The sequence below is a fragment of the Lathamus discolor genome, chromosome 4 (assembly GCF_037157495.1).
Source record: "Lathamus discolor isolate bLatDis1 chromosome 4, bLatDis1.hap1, whole genome shotgun sequence".
NCBI lineage: Eukaryota > Metazoa > Chordata > Aves > Psittaciformes > Psittacidae > Lathamus > Lathamus discolor.
In genome coordinates, this window is record NC_088887.1 from 121,665,232 (window position 1) to 121,687,875 (window position 22,644).

At 47.6% G+C, this 22,644-nt stretch overlaps 3 protein-coding genes across 8 annotated transcripts; 1 reads left to right on the forward strand and 2 right to left on the reverse strand.

Annotated features, from left to right (window-relative positions):
* Positions 1 to 42: 42 nt before the first annotated feature.
* Positions 43 to 7,823, forward strand: TMEM126A (transmembrane protein 126A). 5 transcript variants are annotated; one of them, XM_065678830.1, is made up of 7 exons: positions 43 to 151; positions 464 to 669; positions 1,822 to 1,954; positions 2,239 to 2,363; positions 5,790 to 5,983; positions 6,879 to 6,993; positions 7,563 to 7,823. In XM_065678830.1, the coding sequence occupies exons 4-7, from the start codon at positions 2,248 to 2,250 to the stop codon at positions 7,765 to 7,767; spliced, it is 630 nt and encodes a 209-aa protein (XP_065534902.1). In that variant the 5' UTR covers positions 43 to 151; positions 464 to 669; positions 1,822 to 1,954; positions 2,239 to 2,247; the 3' UTR covers positions 7,768 to 7,823. The 5 variants fall into 5 exon arrangements, with proteins under 5 accessions (XP_065534902.1, XP_065534899.1, XP_065534900.1 ...); XM_065678827.1 differs by lacking the exon at positions 1,822 to 1,954; XM_065678828.1 differs by lacking the exon at positions 1,822 to 1,954 and having other exon boundaries at positions 44 to 151; positions 501 to 669.
* Positions 7,824 to 13,249: 5,426 nt separating this feature from the next.
* On the reverse strand, positions 13,250 to 17,339 carry CREBZF (CREB/ATF bZIP transcription factor). 2 transcript variants are annotated; one of them, XM_065678832.1, is made up of 3 exons: positions 16,380 to 17,339; positions 15,630 to 15,707; positions 13,250 to 14,293 (listed from the first exon to the last, which is right to left on the reverse strand). In XM_065678832.1, the coding sequence occupies exons 1-2, from the start codon at positions 17,276 to 17,278 to the stop codon at positions 15,659 to 15,661; spliced, it is 948 nt and encodes a 315-aa protein (XP_065534904.1). In that variant the 5' UTR covers positions 17,279 to 17,339; the 3' UTR covers positions 13,250 to 14,293; positions 15,630 to 15,658. The 2 variants fall into 2 exon arrangements, 1 of the variants encoding a protein (XP_065534904.1); XR_010612504.1 differs by lacking the exon at positions 13,250 to 14,293 and having other exon boundaries at positions 15,629 to 15,707; positions 16,293 to 17,339.
* A 1,902-nt stretch (positions 17,340 to 19,241) lies between these two features.
* CCDC89 (coiled-coil domain containing 89) lies at positions 19,242 to 22,582 on the reverse strand. Its single transcript, XM_065678843.1, has 2 exons — positions 21,503 to 22,582; positions 19,242 to 20,369 (listed from the first exon to the last, which is right to left on the reverse strand). The coding sequence occupies exon 2, from the start codon at positions 20,360 to 20,362 to the stop codon at positions 19,298 to 19,300; it is 1,065 nt and encodes a 354-aa protein (XP_065534915.1). The 5' UTR covers positions 20,363 to 20,369; positions 21,503 to 22,582; the 3' UTR covers positions 19,242 to 19,297.
* Between the last annotated feature and the right edge of the window lie 62 nt (positions 22,583 to 22,644).

Sequence of the window (22,644 nt, forward strand, 5' to 3'; positions counted from 1 at the left end):
CCATGCTGGGCCGGCGGGGAACACCCAATCAGGGGTGTCTTCTGAAGCGCTGGGTCACGTGAGCGGGTAAGATGGCGGCGCCCAGGAGGCGAGGGTAAGGTGGGAGGAGACATGTTGTAGGTGTTGGGGTCTTCCCGGCGGGACCGGCTCGGTAAGAGTGGGAATGGGAAAGGAAGGGGAGGAGAGCGGACGGGAAGAGCCGCCGGTGGGGCTGGGTCTGACGGGGACAGCTCAAGGGCGTGCAGGTTGGGGCCTGGCCCCGGCGGCAAGGCCGTAAGGACAGACGCGGTGAGGGTGTGGTGCTGAGGGGGTTAACGGCCGCTAACGGCTGCTAACGGCTGCTAACGGCATTCGGTGGGGTTTAAAGACTGGGGGTGAGCCGCCGCCTCCTGGTGCAAGCGGGGTTTGGGGACCTCCACGTGTGTGAAGGGGACAGGGAGGGTCATAGGTTCACTGTGGGTAGTTACAGCGCCCTGGCAATGGTGGTGGTTTACCTGAAGGACACGTGTGGAGACCTTCCGCTAGACACGGCGGAAAGGAGAGGCCTCAAGCCGGGGTAGCCCCCCTGCTCCAACATCCCACCAAGCCCAAATCGAAGCGAGCACCATTCTACAGATCGGCCTCAGGACACTGCCTTCAAGTCCTAAAGGAAGCGACAGGTCTAGTGAAGTAAGTCTGGGAAGCTTTTAGCTGGGAGAAAGCATCTGAATCGCTAAATGCCAGGTTTAATGAGGAGCTGCTGTGGTGGGTTCACTTCAGCTGGCTGCCAGGTGCCCGCCAGGCTGCTCTCCCTCCATCAACGGGATAAGGGGAGAAAATAAGGTTGAAAGCTCATGGATCGAGATAAGGACGGGGAGATCACTCAGCAGTTACCATTGCAGACAAAATGGACTCAACTCGGGGAAGTTAATTATTACCAATCAAATCAGAGTGCGGTAATGAGAAGTAAAACTAAATCTTAAAGAACCTTCTTCTCCCCCGCCCCGCACCCCTTCCTTCTTTCCAGGTTCAACTTTACTCCCTACCTAATTCTCTGCCTCCTCCCCCTGAGTAGCGCAGGGGAATGAAGGCTGTGATCAGTTCATCACATGTTGTTTCTGCTGCTCCTTTCTCCTCAGAGGAGGACTCCTCATGCTCTTCCCGTGCTCCAGGACATAGTCCTCCATGAACTTCTCCAGCCTGAGTCCTCCATGGGCTGCAGGTGGAGATCTGCTCCACCATGGACCTCCATGGGCTGCAGGGGCACAGCTGCATCACCGTGGGCTGAACCAAGAGCAGCAGGGAAATTGCTGCTCCAGTGCCTACAGCACCACCTGCCACCTTCTGCACTGACCTTGGTGTCTGCACGGATGTTGCTCTCACATTCTCACTTCTATTTAATGGCTGCTGTTGTGCAGCAGGGTTTTTCCCATCTTAACCATGTTCTCCCAGAGCTGCTACCACCATCAGTGATGAGCTCAGCCTTGGCCAGAGGTGTGTCCATCTTGGATCTGGCTGCATTGGCTCTGTTGGACATGAGCTTCTGGCAGCTTCTAACAGAAGCCACCCTGTAGACCCCTTACTACCTAAACCTCACCGCACAAACCCAATCCAACTGTATGGTTTCTGACTTGATACACGTCTCTGGCTAAATGAGAGGGGGGAAAAGGTCTTATTTGTGGAATATAAAATCAGAAAATAGCTTCATGATTTCTTTAAATCCGTACAAGAAGTATAGATTTCTATTCCTTTTTAATACGGTTCTGTTTGACAGTTAAGTCAATTTAAACCTGGGGTATTGCCAAAGCCATTGTACAGTTAATGTCCTCCCTTGTGCTGCAGGCGTTGGGGATTGTAGTGTCAAAAGGTGATCCAGCTGGAAATACGTACACTGCCTGGGGTTCCTCTGGGTAATTTTCATCTCTGTGTTTCCCCATCCAAGCTGCAGTCTGGCCCCAGAGCTGGAGGTGCCCAGGTATCTGGAGGGTGAGATAGCAAGCATCAAAGCAAGCACTTTAAGTTGGCTTGGAGCAACTGTCAAAGCACAGCTGCAACATCATTGAAGCAAGCAGTTTGTTGGGGTTCCTGTAGTTATAAACATCACAGATTTCTGTGGCTGGATTGTGCCCTTCCTGTCCAAAAACTGCCATGAAAAATGCATTTTTGTGGTTGTATAGTAGCAACAGAGTCTAAATGTTTATTGGCTACATACTGGGGCTGTGTAACTTTGATTCCATTGATTTGTTCTTTATGATCCAGGACTTCAAGATGACAGGAAGAGAGTTTCTTGAACTAGATACTCCACAGCACAGACTATATTTGGAAAGAGTTCAGCGGATGGAACTCATACAAAAGATATTCAATGAGCTTCCTAAAGCAGATCAGTAAGTGCTGGTAAAATAAATCGAACATTTCAAGTCTTTTGGAGGCTTTTCTTTTCCCTTACTCTTGAATTGCAAATCTGCCTTGCAGTTACAAAAATATTTGATGGTGAAGATGCTCGTTACTGCCCAGAGCAGCAAACTTGGTCTGTGGTTTCTAAATACAGTCACTTCACTGTTACCTCTGGTGCTGCTCAGCTGGTTTCTGGCACGTGCTCCTCAAGGCTTAAGGATCTGGGATGGCTGATCCTGAGCTGGCTCTGAGTATTCACACAGTGCTGTGCTCGAGCTAATACATAAGGCAGGTCCTGTTGTGATTTTGCAGGAGTCATCTTGGCTCCAGCAGGGCTGGCCTGGGGCCAGAGCTGAGGGAGCATCAACCTGCCAGTGTGTGCATTTCATTCTGTGCTGCTCCCTGTTCCAGGAAGGTGAGACCGAGGTGTCCAGGTGGTTGTGATGGATGGGTCAGATGGAGTCGTGTGGGTGCCCCAGCAGGGCTCTGTGCGGCATAAAACTCACTGACTGACCCCAGAGCCTCACAAACCACCTCTCTATGCTTTGTGATACTGCGTTTCACCTTGCTGGAGCTGAGCTGGTTCTGCAAGGAGCTGTTTGCACGTGTGTATCATCTTGGATTAATTCTGTGTGAATAAGAGTAATCAGAAGCTTCTTTTATTTATTTCTTTTTTAATAGGACTAAATTGCTGCCTAAGCAATATGCTGGTAGTAACACAGGGCCTCCCCACACAGGTGAGAGAGAAAACTGCCAAGGCTTTATCCCTCCTGCCACAGTCAGTGGTGCAGCTTTGCATAGGTTCTGCTACCCTCGCGTTCACCTTACAGCACTTCTTCCCCAGAAGAGCTGGGGAGACATGGGGAGGCAGGTACCATAGTGATGGTGTGGTAACATCTTGATAGAACCTGTGGTATCATAGAATCATGGAGTGCAGGTTGGAAGGGACCTCAAGGATCATCTGGTCCAACCTTTCTTGGCAAAGCATGACCTAGACTAGATGTCCCAGCACCCTGTCCAGCCAAATCTTAATAGTGTCCAGTGCTGGGAATCTACCACTTCCTGGGGAGATTATTCCAATGGCTGATTATTCTCGTTAGGGAAAATTTTCCTCTTCTGTCCAGCTGGGATCTCCCCAGGAGTAACTTGTCTCCATCACCCCCTCGTCTTTTAACAGAATGTTGGAAGGAAACTTAAAGCTCGTCCAATTCCAAACCCATGCCATAAGCAGAGACACCTTCCACTAGAGCGGATTGCTCCAAGCCCTGTCCAATCTAGCTATGAGGCTTCTTGTCAAAAGGGAGTCTCCATTCTCTTTGTAGCCTGGGCCTTGGAATGAAATCACTGCCAGGGACATGTGCATTTACTTGAACTGCCCTGGCAGGACTTAAGTTTGTGTATCCCGAGGGGAGGTTGCTGATGGCTGGAAGAGAAGAGGGAGCATGCTGCAGTTAGACCGAGAGAGTGCCTGCCTGCCAAAGCTCTTGGTTTTAGCACCGTGGAGCTACTATTGCAAACAAACCCCAGCTCTCCCATCCTCCCTTTCCTTTGGTGCAGTGTAGCAGATTCTGCTGGTCCTGAGTACATTAATTTGCTCCATTTTGGCTTTTTAAACACGCTGCTAAATTTTAATCTCACTCCTCCACGTTTATGTCTACGCACGGATGCATTTCCCTGCCTGGGATTGGAAACATACCAACAGGATGCAATGGCTGGGCTGCAGGCACCATACCCTGGGGCCATTCTGTGAGACCATTGGGAGACCTGTGATTTGAAAAGCAGAGTTCTTTTTTAAGCGAACAAGAAAACACACAAAACCCCCATAGCTCCTAAATAAGAGCAGGAGCGATACCTGAGCAGTAATGTTCTTGTGCCGTATCGCATCCAAACTGAATTGTTGGGGTTGGACTAGATGATCTTTTGAGGTCCCTTCCAACCCTTGGGATTCTGTGATTCTGTGAATTGTTGGTAGCTCATTTTCATGTTTGAATGAAAGTATTTTCCTGTTAAAAATGGGACTAGTTGGTGTCATTGCTGTCCAGTGGTACTAATCTTTTAGGTTTGACACGATTAGCAGCTACATTCTAAAGTCTTCTTTCTGTGGTTAGAACTCTATGGTCATTGCTTGGTATTATTGTACGTGTGAAAATGTAGAAGAATTTCAAGTGAATGGGTGTTTAAAAAGCATGGATTCTAATTACAAACTGGTTGAGAGATTGTCACGTTTGATAATTTAGCAAACTCGTATGATATTTGGCCTCATATGAATTGTGTGACTGGGTAAGCATTTTGTTTTCTTTGGGGGTTTACTGCAAAATCCAACTTATGGAACATCTTTAAAACACACTTTAACATAATACGGGCACAACCTTCCAGTTCATTGCTTTGCCTGGCAGTGCTTCTCATTCCAGGCATTTCAGACTTGTGCAAACCTAAAGCAAAGAGTTATTTCCACTAATAACCGACTGTGCCAGGTATAATCTAAAGATAACACACTGCTTCCTTCTGCAAGTCAGATGAAATCAATTACAAACTGCTCATCAGGCTTGTGAAGCAGGCACGTGTTCCTGTTCCCTCGCTCCTGCTGTGATGGAATGTACTCGGATGGGAACTGTTTGTCAAGACATTAAATGCTGACTGTGTCTGAGCAGACTTTGTTCTATTCTGCTTTCACCTTATTAGAGGTAGCAACAGGAATGGCTGCTCTAAACTGTATGTTAGAAACATAGTAGATAACAGAGCCTGGTCCCTCTGTTATTGAAGGAAAAGAGAAACTCCAGGTCTGTAAATCAGGATGTTGGACTTCTGTAGCCTTTAACTGGTGTAACCTCCTGGCAACGCAGGCCTTTCAGTTCAGGTGCTCCATGCATGTGAGGAAGGCTTGCAGCCTGTCAGCCTGCAGGGTCACTACCAGGGATCCACCAGGAGCTGCTGAGATCATCCCTGCAAGATCTCAGTGGCCATAGTGGTCCACTGATCTGTTTTCTAAGCTCTTCTGTTCATAGTAAATCTCTACTTGTGGGTAAGCAGGCTGGAAACAAGGCTTATAAAAATATATCTAGTTTTCTAATTTCTTTTCAGAACAGATTCTCCTTATATTTCAGTGCTGATGAAACATGCTCATTGGGAGAGCAAATTTCATGACATTTCCATTAGCTATAAGAAATAAGAAATCTTACAGAGAAGGCTTCTCAGCCTTTCTGTCACTTCTTTCTTGAGGTGTGTGTAAACCCAGGCATGTAGTGAAAGATGCACTGCTGGGTGCTTTTGAAAGTAGCTGCTCTGCAGTTTGTACCGGGGAGAGATTTATGTCTCTTACCTGATGTTGTAGAATACTCAGAGGTGAATTGTGGCACTGAGTAAACCAAGCTTCTTTACAATTCCTAATTGCTGAAGCAACTTTCCTTCTTTCACAGGAATCTTTGCAATCATGGATCATACTTCCTAGCAGCAAACTCAAGCTTATGTGGCTTGGCAGGAAATAACTTCTTCAGGAACATCCTACATATCCGAAGAGCTGCCATTATATCTGCAGTGCCAATGGCCGTGCTGCCATTTATGTCAACAGCAGCAATTTATGAAGTTTTTGTGCGTCAGCCTTTATTTTCAGGTAAAAACCTCATTATTATTCCTTGTTTTCAAAAGTGCTTTGCTTTCTGTATGCAATGTAACATCACAGAAGCTTCTCCTCTCTCCAGAACAGCGGTCTTGAACTGTTGTGGTCCTGAAATGCCTCTGTTTGTAAAGCAGGGTTTGAAAAGCAAGCTGTCTAATGCATTGGGCAGCAATGAGCTCTTCAAGTTGAGTGGGAAAGGAAATACATACGTTTATTTATATATGTTTATTAAATTCTGATACACATCACTTACCTTTAGCAAAAAGGTAAGGTAAGTAAGCTAAAGGTAAGTGATGTGTATCAGAATTTAATAAACATATAAATGTTTAATAAATTTAATGTTTAATGAATTTAATAAACATATAAATAAACATAGCATTTTTCCTAAGGTGGTGTAAAAGGGACTACAGCAAAGCAGTTCAAGTTTTCCCATCTGTATGATTTCACTTAAAGGTCATCTTTAGAGAGATAAATTCTTCATGGGTTGGAATGAAAGTGATATATTTGCAAAAGGAAGAGTCTTTTCAAAGTATCTTTTGTACTTGTACAGCTTGGCCACTCCTGCGTAGTGCGTTTCCATAGTGTTGCATGCAGCATATAGGTTGATGCAGATTTAGATTAAATACTAGGAAGAAGCTCTTCCCTATGAGGGTGCTGAGGCGCTGGCACAGGGTACCCAGAGAAGCTGTGGCTGCCCCATCCCTGGCAGTGCTCAAGGCCAGGTTGGACACAGGGGCTTGGAGCAACCTGGGCTAGTGGAAGGTGTCCCTGCCTGTGGCAGGGGGTTCAACTGGGTGAGCTTTAAGGTCCCTTCCAACCCAAACCTTTCTGTGATCCTGTGTGGTGGATCTGTGTGGATGCTGACATTGAAACATTGTTTGTCGTGCAGGTGAGCTGAACTGCGAGGTCTGTGCTGTGGTCAGAGGAGGATTGGTCGGGGCTGTTGTGGGTGGACTCTATCCTATTTTCCTGGCTATCCCCTTGAACGGAAGCCTTGCAGCCAGGTACGTCATTAACCTGCAATTAGTGAAATGTGTCTGTTGGTCAAATCTTTGGTTCAGTTTAAAATCTGTGGATGTTTAGTCTGTGCACACCTGTCTTCCTGTAGGGTTTTAGTATGCAGGAAGGGATTTACATTAAGGTCATCTGATTACAAGGTAAAGTTCATTAAGAGCTCACCAAGCCTCCCAAGTGAAACAAGATCTGCAGACTGATAGACTGCCAAGCACTTGTGTTCAGCTGGAACCTTACAAGTGACCCATGATGTGCCTGGGAAACTGTGGCTGCCATCCTGCAGAGCCTTTCTAGATGGCCACAAAGCTTCACAGATCCTGAGCAAAGCCCAGCTCCTTCCTGCAGGAGTAACTCCGGATTGGGTCAGAGCGTAACAAGGGGGGTAGCCAGTTTGTAGTCAGGGTGTTTTATAGCCTGTATCCAGAGAGCTCAGTACCACCAGGTGAATTTAACATAGGAAAGAATTAATATCTGCCTCTAGATTGTTAATGTTAAATCTTGACATTTTGGATGGAAAAAAGATGAAAATGGAGTTTTTCCCCCTGTTTTTGCTGTTTAGGTATTCTTCATCGCCCTTGCCAGGGAAGGAAAATCTCTTACGCTTCTGGCTCAGAATTGCTCAGCCTGTCTTTAGAAAGATGAGCTTGGGTGTACTTGTACAGGTTCTGACTGGCTTGTATCTTGCCACTAAACACCATGGAATATATGTCAAAATACTTCAGCAGATGAACTCTAGCAGGGATCCTGAGGAGTTACAAGGGTGAAGTTAAGCAGCTTTTCAGTTGCCTTGGATAAGTAATCATAATAAACAAAGCAAGAAGTTGTTGCTTCCTGTCTTTTTTAATAGAAAACCAAAGGTAAGACTCAGCCCTCACATTCTTGGTTGGGACCTTAAATGCAAGTTAAGTTTTTCATTATGTTCAGCTTAGATTGTATATCGGAGTAACTGCTTTATAAGGATGGGTGCTTTTCTTTGGAAATGGAGAAAAAAGTATTTATGTTGCCTGCCTGGTGTTTGGCTTTAAGGTGGTGCTGCATCTTTTAGCAGCTGTATAAATGAGTATTACTGCAAAAGGTGTTTTTCTTCATAATACAAACCACAGTTGTTAAAAAAGGAGGGGGGTTAAGGCAAGGTGCTTCTGAAGGGGGACTCTTTTTACAAGGGCCTGTAATGACAGGACAAGGAGGAATGGATTTAACTTGACAGAGGCAGATTTAGGTTAGACATTGGGCAGAAGTTCTTCTCAGTGAGGGTGCTGAGGCGCTGGCACAGGGTTTCCAGAGAAGCTGTGGCTGCCCCATCCCTGGCAGTGCTCAAGGCCAGGTTGGACACAGGGGCTTGGAGAAACCTTCTTTAGTGGAAGGTGTCCCTGCCTGTGGCAGGGGTTGGAACTGGATGAGCTTTAAGGTCCCTTCCAACCCAAATCATTCTCTGGTTCTGGGATTCCTTAAAATCTGAGTATTTTTCTCCCCCAGCTTTATTCCACTCTGCTAGCACACTTTCCCTCACATGATCACCCTATCAAGGTGACACAGGTCGCATTGAAGGGAACTGTTGCCACAGCACTCAGGCGTGATGCTCATGTTGAGCTCTCAGCATCTCCATCAAGCGACCAAAAAAAGCCTGATCAGAACATGCTTTGTCCTTGTAATCTCATTTGCCTTGGAATTAGCCTTTTCCCAAAGCAGGGAATTATGCTGAGATTGCCTCAGAAAGCTGGTGCTGTCCCTGCAAAACTACTTTTCATGTTAAGATGTAAGTGGTTAGGAGTACTCATGTCCTGTTTCTTTATAATCAGGAGTACCAGCCTGATTTGTACAGGGAAGCAGCAAAGGCACACAGCCTCCGCCATGCCTGTGATCTGAAGTTAGTTTAGCTTTCCCTAGTTCACAATCTCACTGCATTGTGCAGTGTTCCAGTACTGGTCTGCATCTAAGGATTGATCTTGGCCTTACCTTTAACCCGTGTTAGATATCCTCACAGATCGACTGATTTCCGAGGTCGTGAATTACTGTATCTCCCGAAGTCATCAGCCAACAGAATCACTTACCTGTGATAGTAAAAACATAAAATCAAGCTTTTACTCTGCAGTACTACCTTTAAGAATGAAAATGAATGGCTTGGTGGTTATTGCGAGTGCTTGACAACATGTAGTTAAGCCACTGCAAACAGATCGTGGTGCTTTTTAAAGTATGAGATTCAAAACCAATCTTCAGTTCCGTGTGCCGCTTTCATTTTGGTATCAATTCAAGTGATAGTTATTCTCTGTAATCAAAATGCATGCTCTGGAATTTAATGGTCTGACTTGGACAAACCACATTTTTTAGATAGTAATTTCTTAGGGTGAAAGGCAAAGGAACAAGAAAAATAATTATCATAGAATCATAGAATAGTTAGGGTTGGAAAGGACCTTAAGATCATCCAGTTGCAACCTCCCTGCCATGGGCAGGGACACCTCACACTAAACCATCCTACCCAAGGCTCTGTCCAGCCTGGCCTTGAACACTGCCAGGGATGGAGCACTCACAACCTCCCTGGGCAACCCATTCCAGTGCCTCACCATCCTAACAGGAAAGAACTTGCTCCTTATATCCAATCTAAACTTCCCCTAAGTTTTAACCCGTTACCCCTTGTCCTATCACTACAGTCCCTCCCCAGCATCCCTATAGGCCCCCTTCAGATACTGGAAGGCTGCTATGAGGTCTCCACGCAGCCTTTTCTCCAGGCTGAACAGCCCCAACTTCCTCAGCCTGTCTTCATACGGGAGGTGCTCCAGTCCCCTGATCATCCTCGTGGCCTCCTCTGGACTTGTTCCAGCAGTTCCATGTCCTTTTTATGTTGAGCACACCAGAACTGCACACAATGCTCCAGGTGAGGTCTCACAAGAGCAGAGTAGAGGGGCAGGATCACCTCCTTCGCCCTGCTGGTCACGCTCCTTTTGATGCAGCCCAGGATACGGTTGCTTTCTGGGCTGCGAGCGCACACTGAAGCCGGCTCATGTTCATTTTCTCATCGACCAACACCCCCAAGTCCTTCTCTGCAGGGCCGCTCTGAACCTCTTCTCTGCCCAACCTGTAGCTGTGCCTGGGATTGCTCCGACCCAGGTGTAAGACCTTGCACTTGGCATGGTTGAACTTCATGAGGTTGGCACCAGCCCACCTTACAAGGGAGTCGAGGTCCCTCTGGATGGCATCCCGTCCCTCCAGGGTATCAACCGATTCCATTTCTTAATGTTTTTAGGAAGTTGCAAAGCCTGGTAACTGTTTCCAGTGTAACTGATGAATATACACATTGTAGATAGGTATTCTAAGTGTTGCCATTGGTGATGTCAGGGGGTGAGCTATGTACTCCTTAGTGTTGTGTTTAGAGAAGGAAAGTTGCAGTTATAGCCTGTGCTTCTCATTAAACTCGGGGTTCTCAAAAATCAAGTGTAGGACTGCAACTGTTTCAAAATACAGCAGGACACCCAGGTGCCATCAGTGTTGCATGCCTGCATGCATAAGGAGTGCCCTCATGGAAACACCTGCTACCCACTTCATAGGCACCACATACAACTCTCCAGAGTCAAAGGACCAGCTTTTACCTGGCTTTTGCCTCCTACTGTCACAACTTGCAAACACCCCCTCCTGTTTGTAATCAGTTACAACAGGTTTATGTTGTATCGTTTTGTTGCATGGTTGTATCCCTTTCAGTAGAAACAATCCTTAATAGGCCTGCATGTGACAGCAGTAGGTAGCTTCTAGCAGCTTCTAGGGATGGAGTTTTCACTAGTTGCCATCTGAACTACAGCCAGAAGCACGCTCAGACTAGCCACAGAGAGGAATCAACAGCACCAGAAATACTAAAAAACGCACCAATTTTATCTTCTCTATGGACCACTTTTTATGCTGCATCTCAATGTTACTGACTGCCTTTTCTCCCTGCCCCTGTCCTAGCCCAGTTCCTGGCATCCTTCTTATGACCAAGGCACAATTATTTCTCCAGATCCACACATGTCACACTTAAACTGGGTGAGAAACTGTAGAATCAGCTACTGGCAATGTGCAGTTTCACACAGGACATTCTTCAACCACAAAGCCCATTTGAGCAGATCCCACACCAAAAGTATCCTCCAGACACTTACAGCCCAACAGCAAATACAGTCCCACTGACATCGATTCTAGCAGAAAACCTCTTTAACTACAAACTCCAGAGAACTTCAGTTTTTAAGTATCACTACATTTACAAAAAGGTTAGATATTAGGCAGAAGCTCTTCCCTGTGAGGGTGCTGAGGCACTGGCAGAGGGTGCCCAGAGAAGCTGTGGCTGCCCCATCCCTGGCAGTGCTCAAGGCCAGGTTAGATGGAGCTGGGAGCAACCTTCTCTAGTGGAAGGTGTCCCTGCCTGTGGCAGGGGCTCGGAACTGGATGAGCTTTAAGACCCCTTCCAACCCAGTCCATTCTATGATTACAATTTTGATGAGAGTGTTCCAGAGTTTGGGGAATCCAGGTTGAGAGAGAGATGAGACACAATAGATTAAAAAATAACTAGTTAATTATTACAGGAAAAGATAGGGAGAAAGAGCCGACAAAGGGTTAAAGAAACAGAGATGGATATTTTTGGTGAGTGTTTATCTTACCAGCCCCAAAGACCATGTGAAGATGATACGGAAACCAGCTCCGAGAAACATCATCCCAGTGCAAGGTGGCAGGCTCAACCTTAGCAGGCATCCCAGCGGAGGCAGCGTTGACCTGGGTGGTGAGGTTCTGCCTCCTCTTGCTGCATGAAGCTCGGGCTTTTATACTAGCAAAAATACACACTCATTCCGATATAGGGGGCCAGCCCACATTGGAAGCAGTAGCCAGCTATACAAAAAGGGTCTCTGGGGGTCAGGACTTATAGGGGATTTTTGGGAAGGAGCCACCATGGATCATTATCTCATATGTCTTGCAACTGGTGTGAGACTCCCTTTGGCTAACAGCGGTGTTAACTCCCCTATTTTCAAGGTTATGTTCCCACAACCCGTGCCAAACAGTACTATTCTATTTTTATGTGTTTCACCACAGACCATTATCTATTGTCACTGACACATGAGAGGCATGAGAAACCCAAGACTCCAGAAGTACCAAGTGATACCAAGTGCTGGAATGTGGTTCCCTGTGTTTCCTTTGACACTGTCTCTCCAGGCAGGCAGAGACTGCAGGAACACGATTTATTTTTATCTCACAGATGCTGCTAAGCTCTTCAGAGGAAAGAGAGAGAAGTTAATTTAGATAAAGTTAACTTAGATTGCTACTACAAGTCACAGTTCTGGAATCAAACTGCAGAGGACTAACACAACTGAGCATGAAATTGTTTCCTATTTAAATACTAAACAGTCTTCAAGCAACTGTGGTGTGGAGGAACACCAGAAGAGGACAGTAGCTTAACAGTGGTGGCACTTGAAGCTATGGTACATACAGTTTAACACACACATTTCATCCCGCAACAAGGTATTTTCTACACCTGGAAGCCAAAAGGCAGAGCACACTGCAATGCTTTTCTGTTCTTAAGTAATGCTTTTTGTGAATTTTTCCTTTTTATCAAGCTGCAGACCGCTGTCACTAGACCAGTGAACACACAACACTAGCACTACCTGGGGCCCAGAAACCAACAGGCTGTTTTAAACTGTGCTCTACAAAGTGCTGAAGATGAGAAGAAATCAAAGAGCACAGCACATGGCTTGCTCTGGAGCTTGAAGGTCTGTCCTTCCAGCACCCTCAAACCTTTTGCTACACTCTAGTGCTCAGCGTGGAAATAATCTGATGAAGGATTCTGGTTTAACAACATATTATTAACCAGCCATCAAACTTCTGAGCCTAAAAATGGGGCAGAGGAGGAAGATGCAATAGACCACAGAAGCTTTTATGTAACTGTTCTAGTCCTCCATGGTTTATTGATCAAACATACCCACATTAATAAATTATGAAGAAAGAAAAACAACTGTAATACACAAGGAGCAGTGATTCCATGAAGCACAGCTCTTCGGTTCAAGGAGTAACACACCTTTGTTTCATCTTCACCACAACATTAATTTGACAGACAGATGATTAAGAACTGTTTTCCCCTATATACCCACATCCACTTTATCTTGTTTTCCAACTGACAACTCACACAGACAGCAACAACAGCACTTTCTCCTTCCTGTTTTCCCATTGTGTGTAATGAACCACTCAATTAAAGCCAGGCATTGATGAGAAGATGAAAAACACATTTGAGCCCATATGTTTAAAGATCAACAAGTCTGATTTTATTACGATCTTGTATTCTTATCTGCATGGCACATAATTACAAAGAAACATTTACAATATATTTTTCAAGTATTAAGTTATGTCATTTCAAGGCTTTCACTTCAAAAAGCTACATTAATAACACACCATACAGATAGTACAGTTGGTTAAGAGTTTCAAATAACTTCCTCCCCTCTATTTGGTTTAAATATGATTCAGTAGGCACTAGAAATGCCTGCAGCCACTTACTTCCTGGGCACTTGCCCTTGCTCTTGTACCAGTATACACCATTTTGCATGTCAGAACATCAGCTGCTCTCAGACACAGCACATGTGTAGTGTCTGTGAGCCATGTGCAGGTTCACAACAGAGACCAGAACTATGGCCCTGACCCCTAACACTTAGCAGTGATGCAGAAAGAAAGAATGCATATTTCAGTTAACTCAAACCCCACTTCTTGGTTGAAGTAACTGTAAAAATGCCACTGGAACATCCCATACTTGCTACGTGAGCGCTTCTCTTTTCATCAAGCATGTTAAACTTCAGAACCAAGCATGTTCCTGAAGCTTAAGCTTGGCAGTCTGAGCCCAGGCTGAATCTAGCTCCATTATTTCCCTTTCTGTCTAGCAGTCAGTTCACGTTTTGGTGAGTAACTCCGATTCTTGTGGCACTGGTGTAACCCGTCCATTACAACAGGATTATACAATTCAGGACTGATTGCAGTCCCACTGATGCCACCACTGAGGTATAAGGGAACATGTATCTCACTAAGTCTCTTTTGTGCTGGCAGTACACCCTGACCAGATGGAATTCTGCACACAGTGGAGTAAAACCTGTTTGATAGGATATTGACTTTTATAGAAAACATCTTGGATGGCAGTAAATGATCCCAGCATTCAACCTTGTTTGTTTTTGTTTAACCAAAGACAGCAAAAGCCCTGTTACCTCTTTATTCTCATTTCTTATACTACCTTTTAAAATAAAGCAGGAAATGTGGCCAGCAGCTGGTCCCGTCTCTTCTGCCCCAACACAGCTGAATCCACTTTAGCATAAAGAAAAACAAGGATGCTAAATACACAGATACTTTATCACACAGTGATGTTTCACAAAGAAAAACCAGACTCCTTTTATACCCATGAACACTTGATGGGGTCTAGCACCAATACAGCAAATGACTGGGAGAAAATGCTTTTACTTCCTACTCCAGCCTTAAACACAACATTTAAGGCTTTAAGAAACAAGACTTCAGACACACTAAATAGAATCTTTTTGTTTAAGAATATAAATGAAACTGGTTTAGGAAAGTGTATTCTTTGTGAAACCTCACTTTACATATTATCATTTTCACAGTCCTTCTTCCCCCAACCTGACACACATGTAAACAACCTAAACGTTAGAATACAACTGAAAAAACAACCCACTCATCTTTTGTGATAGGGAGAAACACTGACTAGTACAAGAAAACACACACTACTGTTTGTTTGTCAAACTATTTTTCCAATATCCCAGTTAATTATGGAACATCTTTCAAATCATAAGCCTCAAGATACAGATTTGCTCGTCTCTAAACTGTGCTTAATTCTATCAAGTGATAGATTTCTTGATACTGTAAGAGGCTGAATTAAGAACTCTACAGTAAAATTAAGCACATGCATATACATGCAATACCTTTACAATTTAAAGCTACTGTGAAGTAATGTGGGGACCTGAGTATGCAGGAGCACAGAGATGGGCTTAGGGGAAGCTAAAGTGACAAGTTACTTCGGTGCACTGCATTCTCCAAACCGCAATTCTGTTAGAGGCCCATGCAAAAAAGTGACTCCTCTACATGAGGATTCCACTGTACAGCTAAAACCAGTGCCTGGGTTCTGTTTAAGCAGGCAAAACTCTGCATCATGAATTAGAGCAAGCTAAGGAAGGGCTTTTTAAAGGTATCGTGCATCCCTAACGTTAGATAGGATTTGAAATGAACAGGTCACAAATTCTTCCCTTTTAAAAATGCATTTTACTTACATTTTGTGGACAGTACCCTATGTTAAAAGGCTGTTAATATCACATCCCCCTTATTAGCATGTTTCCCCTTTTCAGCTCATTACTTAGTTCAAAACTCCTATTTCAAATTACAAGCATTTATGTTTTAACTCCAAATGTAGCTCATGTATTGGCTACTACGTGCATATTCATTTAAGAAAGGAAAACAGCTAATCAGAATGATGCAATGGTAATTTGAACTATGAGTTGTCATTCAGCGCTAGAAACATTTTGGCAGAGTAGGCCAAGGACCAGAGAAATCATTTCCTGAACCAGCCATTACAAGAGACTGGCATAAGCAAAGCAAGCTGTCTGATACCGCATTATGGGAATATATTGATCCTTACCAGGTTGCGAGGTGGAAAACGACTGTTCTTTAACCCCTACACAACGGAGCCTGGCAGGGCAAGCACCTAAAAGAGAAACTGTCAGAGAGGTTTTAATAGTAATGTATAACTGAGATGCAGTACAATTTCATATGCATGCTTTCTTTTGCCGATCATTACTATTTTCTTAAGTCTGTCCAGTGACGATGTCTTAATGAAGTTTTTGGTTTTCTAAGCAAGCATTTTCGGCTCCTCAGGGTAAGCAGGCTAGACATTATCTGACTCAAAGACCGGGTAGTCAGCGTTATCGTTACTGGCAACTGCGAAGTGGAACCGAGCACACCTTCATGCATCAGGTCGGCATGATCTTTTCCACCCAAGTGCTGCAAAAACCGGGCTCTGGTGGCGGCACCTCTGCGTGTGTACGCGGGTCAGTTTGCATGACAATTACCGCACTGCTGTACGCAGCTCTGCGCGACTCTTACACCAAACAGCCTCAGACCACCACCGTCCACACGCCAGCTTTACACGACCTTTAGCCAAGGCCACCATCTGGCTCCCAGCGTTCAAGAGATACTTCTTTCTTTCATTCATTACCCCGGCAACTAACGTGCCAGGCTCCCCTCCTCTGCATATCCCCCGCTACCACCCCATCACCACTGTATTGGTTCTCTTCCTCCGCACCATCGCCTGCTTCCTCCGCCGCGACGCGAGGCCCCTGTTATAGGGGGGAGCACCCCACGAGTACTTGCAGCAGGTACTTGACCCTACATTTTGAAGGAGGCCGCTGCCCGCCGAGCACAGATGGAGCAGAACTCCACCGACACCTGATCCCGGTCCACGTGAAGGCAGATCCCGCCGGGGGATGCCCACTCCTCCTCCGTCTCCGTCACCACCGCCGCCTCCTCTAGGCTGGCAGGCCGGGAGCTGGGCAGGGCGTAGTCGTGGTCGCTGCTCTCGCCGGCGGGCTGGAGGTGGTGGTGATGGCGGCGCGGGCTGCCCGTGTCCCTGAAGAGGCTGGTGCTGAGCTGCAGCCCGCCGGCGCGGATCCCGGCTAAGCGGCTCAGGAGCTGCCCCAGGGCGCTCTGGTTAGCCAGCACGGCCCGCAGGTAGCTGCTCTCCCGCTCCAGCTCTCGCAGGCGGCGGCTCAAGCCGCGGTTGCGGTCCCGCAGCTGCCGGTTCTCAGCAGCCAGGCCTTGCAGGCGGCTCTCCAGCCCAAGCACGTACTGCTTCTTCTTCAGCCGGTTCAGCCGCGCCGCCGCCGCCGCCTTCAGCCGGCTCCCAGCCCCGCCATTCCTCCGCCCGACCGCCGCCGGCCGCTGGCCGGGGCCCGGCGGGGGCAGCGGCTCCGGTTCCCCACAGAAGCAGCCGCTCAGCTCCGCGTCCAGGTCCCAGTCCGGCCGGGCCGCCTCCAGCAGGTCTCCCAGCTCCAAGCCCGGGAACCAGTCCTCTTGCTCCCACACCTCCAGCGGGCCGCCGGGCGCCTCGGGCTCCTTCTCCTCCCGTCGCGGCGGCGGCTGCTGTTTGGGCCGCGCGGGGCCCGGGTCCCCTTCCCCGCCGCCATCCCGCCCTCTCGGGGCCTGCCCCGCGCCGGCGAGCGGCCACACGGCGCCGGAGGGGCTCGCTCCGCCGGAGGAGGCCGCCAGCAACTGGGTGAGGCTGTGGCGCATGGCGGCGGGCGGGACGGCGCGGGACGCAGCCTGACGAGAGCGGCGGCGGCCCCGGCCCGGCGCTCCCGCCGCGGTGCCTGTCGGGAAGCGGCCCGCTGGGAGGCTGGGGGGGGCGCCTGGCGGCTGCGCCGCGCGCGGGAAAGCGGCGGCTGTGAGGGGAGCCCCTGTGCGAGGGGAGCCCCTGTGTGAGGGGAGCCCCTGTGTGAGGGGAGCCCCTGTGCAATGGCAGCCCCTGTGTGAGGGGAGCCCCTGTGTGAGGGGAGCCCCTGTGCAATGGCAGCCCCTGTGTGAGGGGAGCCCCTGTGTGAGGGGAGCCCCTGTGCAATGGCAGCCCCTGTGCAATGGGAGCCCCTGTGCGAGGGGAGCCCCTGTGTGAGGGGAGCCCCTGTGCAATGGGAGCCCCTGTGCAATGGGAGCCCCTGTGCGAGGGGAGCCCCTGTGTGAGGGGAGCCCCTGTGCAATGGGAGCCCCTGTGCAATGGCAGCCCCTGTGTGAGGGGAGCCCCTGTGCAATGGCAGCCCCTGTGCAATGGCAGCCCCTGTGTGAGAGGAGCCCCTGAGCAATGGCAGCCCCACTGTGAGGGGACGTGGCTGCTCTGTCACCCACAGCCCCCAGCGAGGGCAGGCCCGGGGTGTCCCGCCGGGCTGTGGTGGGTTGGGGCTGTCACAGCGAGGGGCTGGCCCCTGCTCGTGGTTAGCGCTGAGGCATCGGGTTTAGGCGCTCTCGCAGTCACCGGAGGGAAACGGACGCTCCTCGCTGCAGGTCAGGGAAAACAGAGCAGCCGACTGCAGTCCTAGGCTTATGAGGAGAGGCTGCGGGAGCTGGGCCTGTTTAGTCTGGGGACTGTAGAATCAATTAGGTTGGGAAAGGCCTTTAAGATCAAGACCAACCGTTCCCCAGCACTGCAAGGCCACCACTAAACCCTGTCACCAAGGGCCTTGTCTATGCAGGTTTTGAACACTTCCAGGGATGGTGACCCCAGCCCTGCCCTGGGCAACCTGTTCCAACACCTGAGCACCCTCTGGGGCAGGAATTGTTCCTAATATCCAGTCTAAACCTCCCCTGGTGCGGCTTGGTTGAGTTACTGAATCATGACCATGTATAGAATCACAGAATGGCTTTGCTTTAAATGCACCTTAAAGCTCACCCAGTTTTAACCCCTGCCATGGGCAGGGACACCCTCCACCAGAGCAGGTTGCTCCAAGCCCTGTCCAACCTGGACTTGAACACTGCCAGGGATGGGGCAGCCACAGCTTCTCTGGGCACCCTGTGCCAGCGCCTCAGCACCCTCACAGGGAAGAGCTTCTGCCTAAGAGCTCATCTCAGTCTCCCCTCTGTCAGGTTCAAGCCATTCCCCTTGTCCTGTCCCTACAGGCCCTTGTCCAAAGCCCCTCTCCACATATCTTTTAGCCCCTTTAGGCACTGGAGCTGCTCTAAGGTCTTCCCTTAAGGAGCCTTCTGTTGTCCAGGCTGCCCCAGCCCAGCTCTCTCAGCCTGGCTCCAGAGCAGAGCTGCTTCAGCTCTCCCAGCATCTCCATGGCCTCTGGACTTGCTCAAGCATGTCCACATCCTCTTAATTTTAATGTATAGATGCTGCAAGGTGGGATTTCTTCCTTAAAGCCTCAGTGTTACCTCTTACATGCCCAGCCTCTCTTGAACTTCAAGGAAGAATCAAATACAAAAGGCTCAAAAGGGGCTGAGCTTTTGTCCACCCTGGAAAATAATGTGCTTTTAACTGTAAAAAGTGAAAATTATGATAGAGGTTAGGACCAAATATATCGAACTCATACTTTACATTTTCCACCCTAATGTCATGTCTCAGGTTTGACTGGTGTAACCATCCCTGTTCAGATTTAACAGCTCTTACTTCTATAAACGTACAACAAAGAAACAGGCTACGAAACTCTTTGTAGGCTGCTTTAAGCTGGCAAGTGCATTACAGAGGAAGCAGAAGATGGTCTCATGGAAGGGAGCAACGTGCAGTGGTGTGCCATGAGAGAGGCACTGAGAAAGCTGTAGTTACACAATGAAATGACGGAGTTTGACATTCAGTGCTTTCTCTTTTGTCAGTAAATCCTCACTGTGCTTCCTGTAGGCATCGAAGTGCAGAGCGAGTTCATCGTACGCCTGCTTGCTGCTTTCCAGCTCTCGCTGCAGCTCCTGCACCTTCAGCTCACTGTCCACTGCTGCTGCCTCTTTCACCACACGCTTCCCTGCTTTCTGCTTGGCTTTCCCTGCTGTCTCCAGCTTCTTCCACAGCTGCTGAATTTCCTGTTGCTTGTCCTGCAGAGCTTTGCCTCTCTCTGTGGCCAGGGTCAGGAGCTGCTTTTTCTCCTCATTGGCCCTCTGCAGCCTGGCTCGCAACTCACTGTCCTGGGCTCTCTGCTGGCTTTCCACGTGCTCTGCCTTCGCCAGGGTTTGTTGGTGCTGCTCCTGTAGGCACTGCAGCTGGTGCTTTAAGGAATCAACCTCCCAGGCGTAGGTGCTGGCTTGCTGGCTCTTAGCTTCCAGCAGCTCCTCTTCCCGCTCCTGCGCTCTGCAGGTCTCGTAAGCACATTTCTCCTGTAAGGAGTCTAACTGCTCCGAGAGCTTCCTGGCCTGGGCAGCAAGCTGGAGCACTTCAGATTCCTTCTCCTTCATAGCCTGATCGAAGAGCACTTGGTTCTCCTGCCGCAGACGCTTGTTCTCCTCCTGCAGCTGCATGTTCCGTTCCCGGTGTTCGTCCTTGAGCTGGATCATTTTTTCATGGTTGTCAGCCAGATCCTTGAAGCGCCACTCCAAACACTGAATCTGCTGGGTCTGGACTTTCATCTTCACTGCATCCTCTCTCCTCAGTTTCTCCAGCTCCATGTTTTGTTGCTCCAGGCCTTTGCATTTTTTGTATGCATCCTCTGCTTTTTTCTTCAACATACAGATGAGGTGATGCTGTTCTAAGCGTGATTGTAGCAATGCCTTCTCGCTCTTCTCATCTTCAGGGCTCCTACAGAATTCTTTCAGGCCTTTTGTCAGATCTTCGATGACTTTTCTCATCTTTGAATCACTTGTGGAGTTGGCCATCGCTGCTTCTCCCCCATTCTGAGCCATGGAGCCCCTGTTTCACATAGAGATGAGAAGAAAAAAGATGAGCCCTACTGGAGTGAGTTCAGAGGAGGCCACAAAGATGATCAGAGGGCCGGAGTACCTCTGCTATGGAGACAGGCTGATTCAGCCTGGAGAAGGCTCCAGGGAGACCTTAGAGCAGCTCCCAGTGCCTAAAAGGGCTGACAAGAAACCTGGAGAGAGGCTTTTGACAGGGGCATGTATTAGCTTTGCTAATAATTTGTTCTCAAAGTGGTGTTGTTGTAACTACAAGAACTATTATTATTTTCAGGTAAAAAGCTTGTAAGTGATAAAGCTGTAAATAATTCCTTAAGCAATCCTTTTCCTCTGCTTTTATATTCTCCTACAGATCTGGTGTTATAAATGTGAGTAAAACATGGAGGGTTACATTGAGCTTCAAATTGATTCGTAAGATTTTAATGGTGTGTCACTCATTGAAAATAACTGAGTAACCTTATCCCATACTTAGAGATTTACGAATTAAATAGAAGATCTGTAGGATGCTGATAATTACCCAATGCCCTATGGTACAAAGACTTTGTGCCTGGAGAAATGGTTCATCCTTTGAGTTTTGACACTCATTTTATGGATTATTTTAGGCACGTCATTTTTTAAGTCTGGTTCTTCATGTCAAAATAAGGGAAATATTTATATTACATTGGCACCAAAGTCATTACTGGTGCCTGGTTGTATGGCAGCATACCCAGAGATACAAAATGTTAGCCTAAAACTAAACTCAAACCAAGTTTTTCATTCAGATGCAGACCTTAAACCACATGGCATGTGACGCAACATGCAAAGAACCAGGCTTTGTGAATTCTGGGCTTTGACTGGAGGTAAGGGGAGGACGGAGGAAAGAGACAGCTTAAAAAAGGAGGAAAAGTATTGGACAGCAAAACTGAGTTAATGCTGTGGAGCACAGACTGCTTCAGAGCTGTGGTGACCATTAGTATGGACACAACATCCATCTCCACCATCCTGCACTTCCCTATTCCTGTTGCTACCTTGGGTCTTGCCAAAACATTTGAAAGTAACACAGGAAAGGGGGAAGGACTAAAAGCTTCGGGCCATCGAGTGGAAGCACAATGCAGAGCAGTGTTTAAGAGGACATAAACATTTTCTTACCCGGTGTTTTCTTTCCCCAGCTGGTTTGTTGTCACTACTGCAGCAGGGTTTCTGTCTCCGTGGAGATCAGAGGTGGAATCCAGTCACCATGGAGCTCATGCCTTTGTCCTGGCTGCCTGGAACTGGGCCAGTGGCTGAAAGAGCTGGGAGTGTTTAGCAAAACAAACACTGCAAACGCTCTCAAAAGTGCACAGATTTGGTAAAGGGAAGAGGATTTCCACACGTCTGAAGAGCTCCCCAGCTTGTGCCCTATGCATGCCAGAGGAGCTCAGAGTGGCAGGCTCTATGGTAAGTAACAACACAGCCCTCACCCTTAACAACCTGCGGCTTTGTTGAGCAGTGAATGAAAAGCCTGGCTGATGGGATAAGGGAGGAAAACAGCTGGAAGGAAAAAGTCAGTGCAGGTGTTGCTGACTCTACTGGAAGAGGATACAAAGCAGAGAGGATTGAGTGATGTGGGTAGGGGATATGAAGCAAAGAAGATGAGGAAGCTGTAGTACCAGATGCTTCAAAATGGGTAAAATCAAAGCATGTTTGTGGGCTTGCTTGCAGGAGAGGGCTGTTTCTGGAAACACAGAGTGTAACAGGAGAGCTGGGACTTTGATGCCTGGTCTATAGGGAGCTGGTGTAATTTAGAACATATGTACACATATAGAGGCATATACGTATATGTGTACCAAAACCAAACAAAAACCATTCCAGGCTAAAGCAAGGATGAGCTTATAAAGTGAAGGAGGGAAGAAAATAAATAACAAAACCCACCAAACCCAAAAGGAAAAAGGTAGGGGTTGGTGGGGGTGGTATGTGTTTCTCCAGACAAGAATGAATGTAAAGACATTCTAGGTGTACAGCTGCTTTGTCATAAAGATGAGCTGGAATAAAGAATCAAAGCATAGTTATTAACTTATCAAACTGCCCTTGAGTGAGTAACTAACAACACACCTTTAAAGTTTCTGTTATAGGTGACTAAAACCTTTCACCTGCAGAGCTGTTCTGGTTTTAAGAAACTGGTTTCTTGAAACTTTCTGGCCTAATCAACTTTGTAAACTTGCATTTCCCTGTCAGCACATTGTCAGTGTGGATCATACACCACTGTAATTCAGAATGACTACGGGTTTGGTGGGAAGCTGTGTTAGCATATG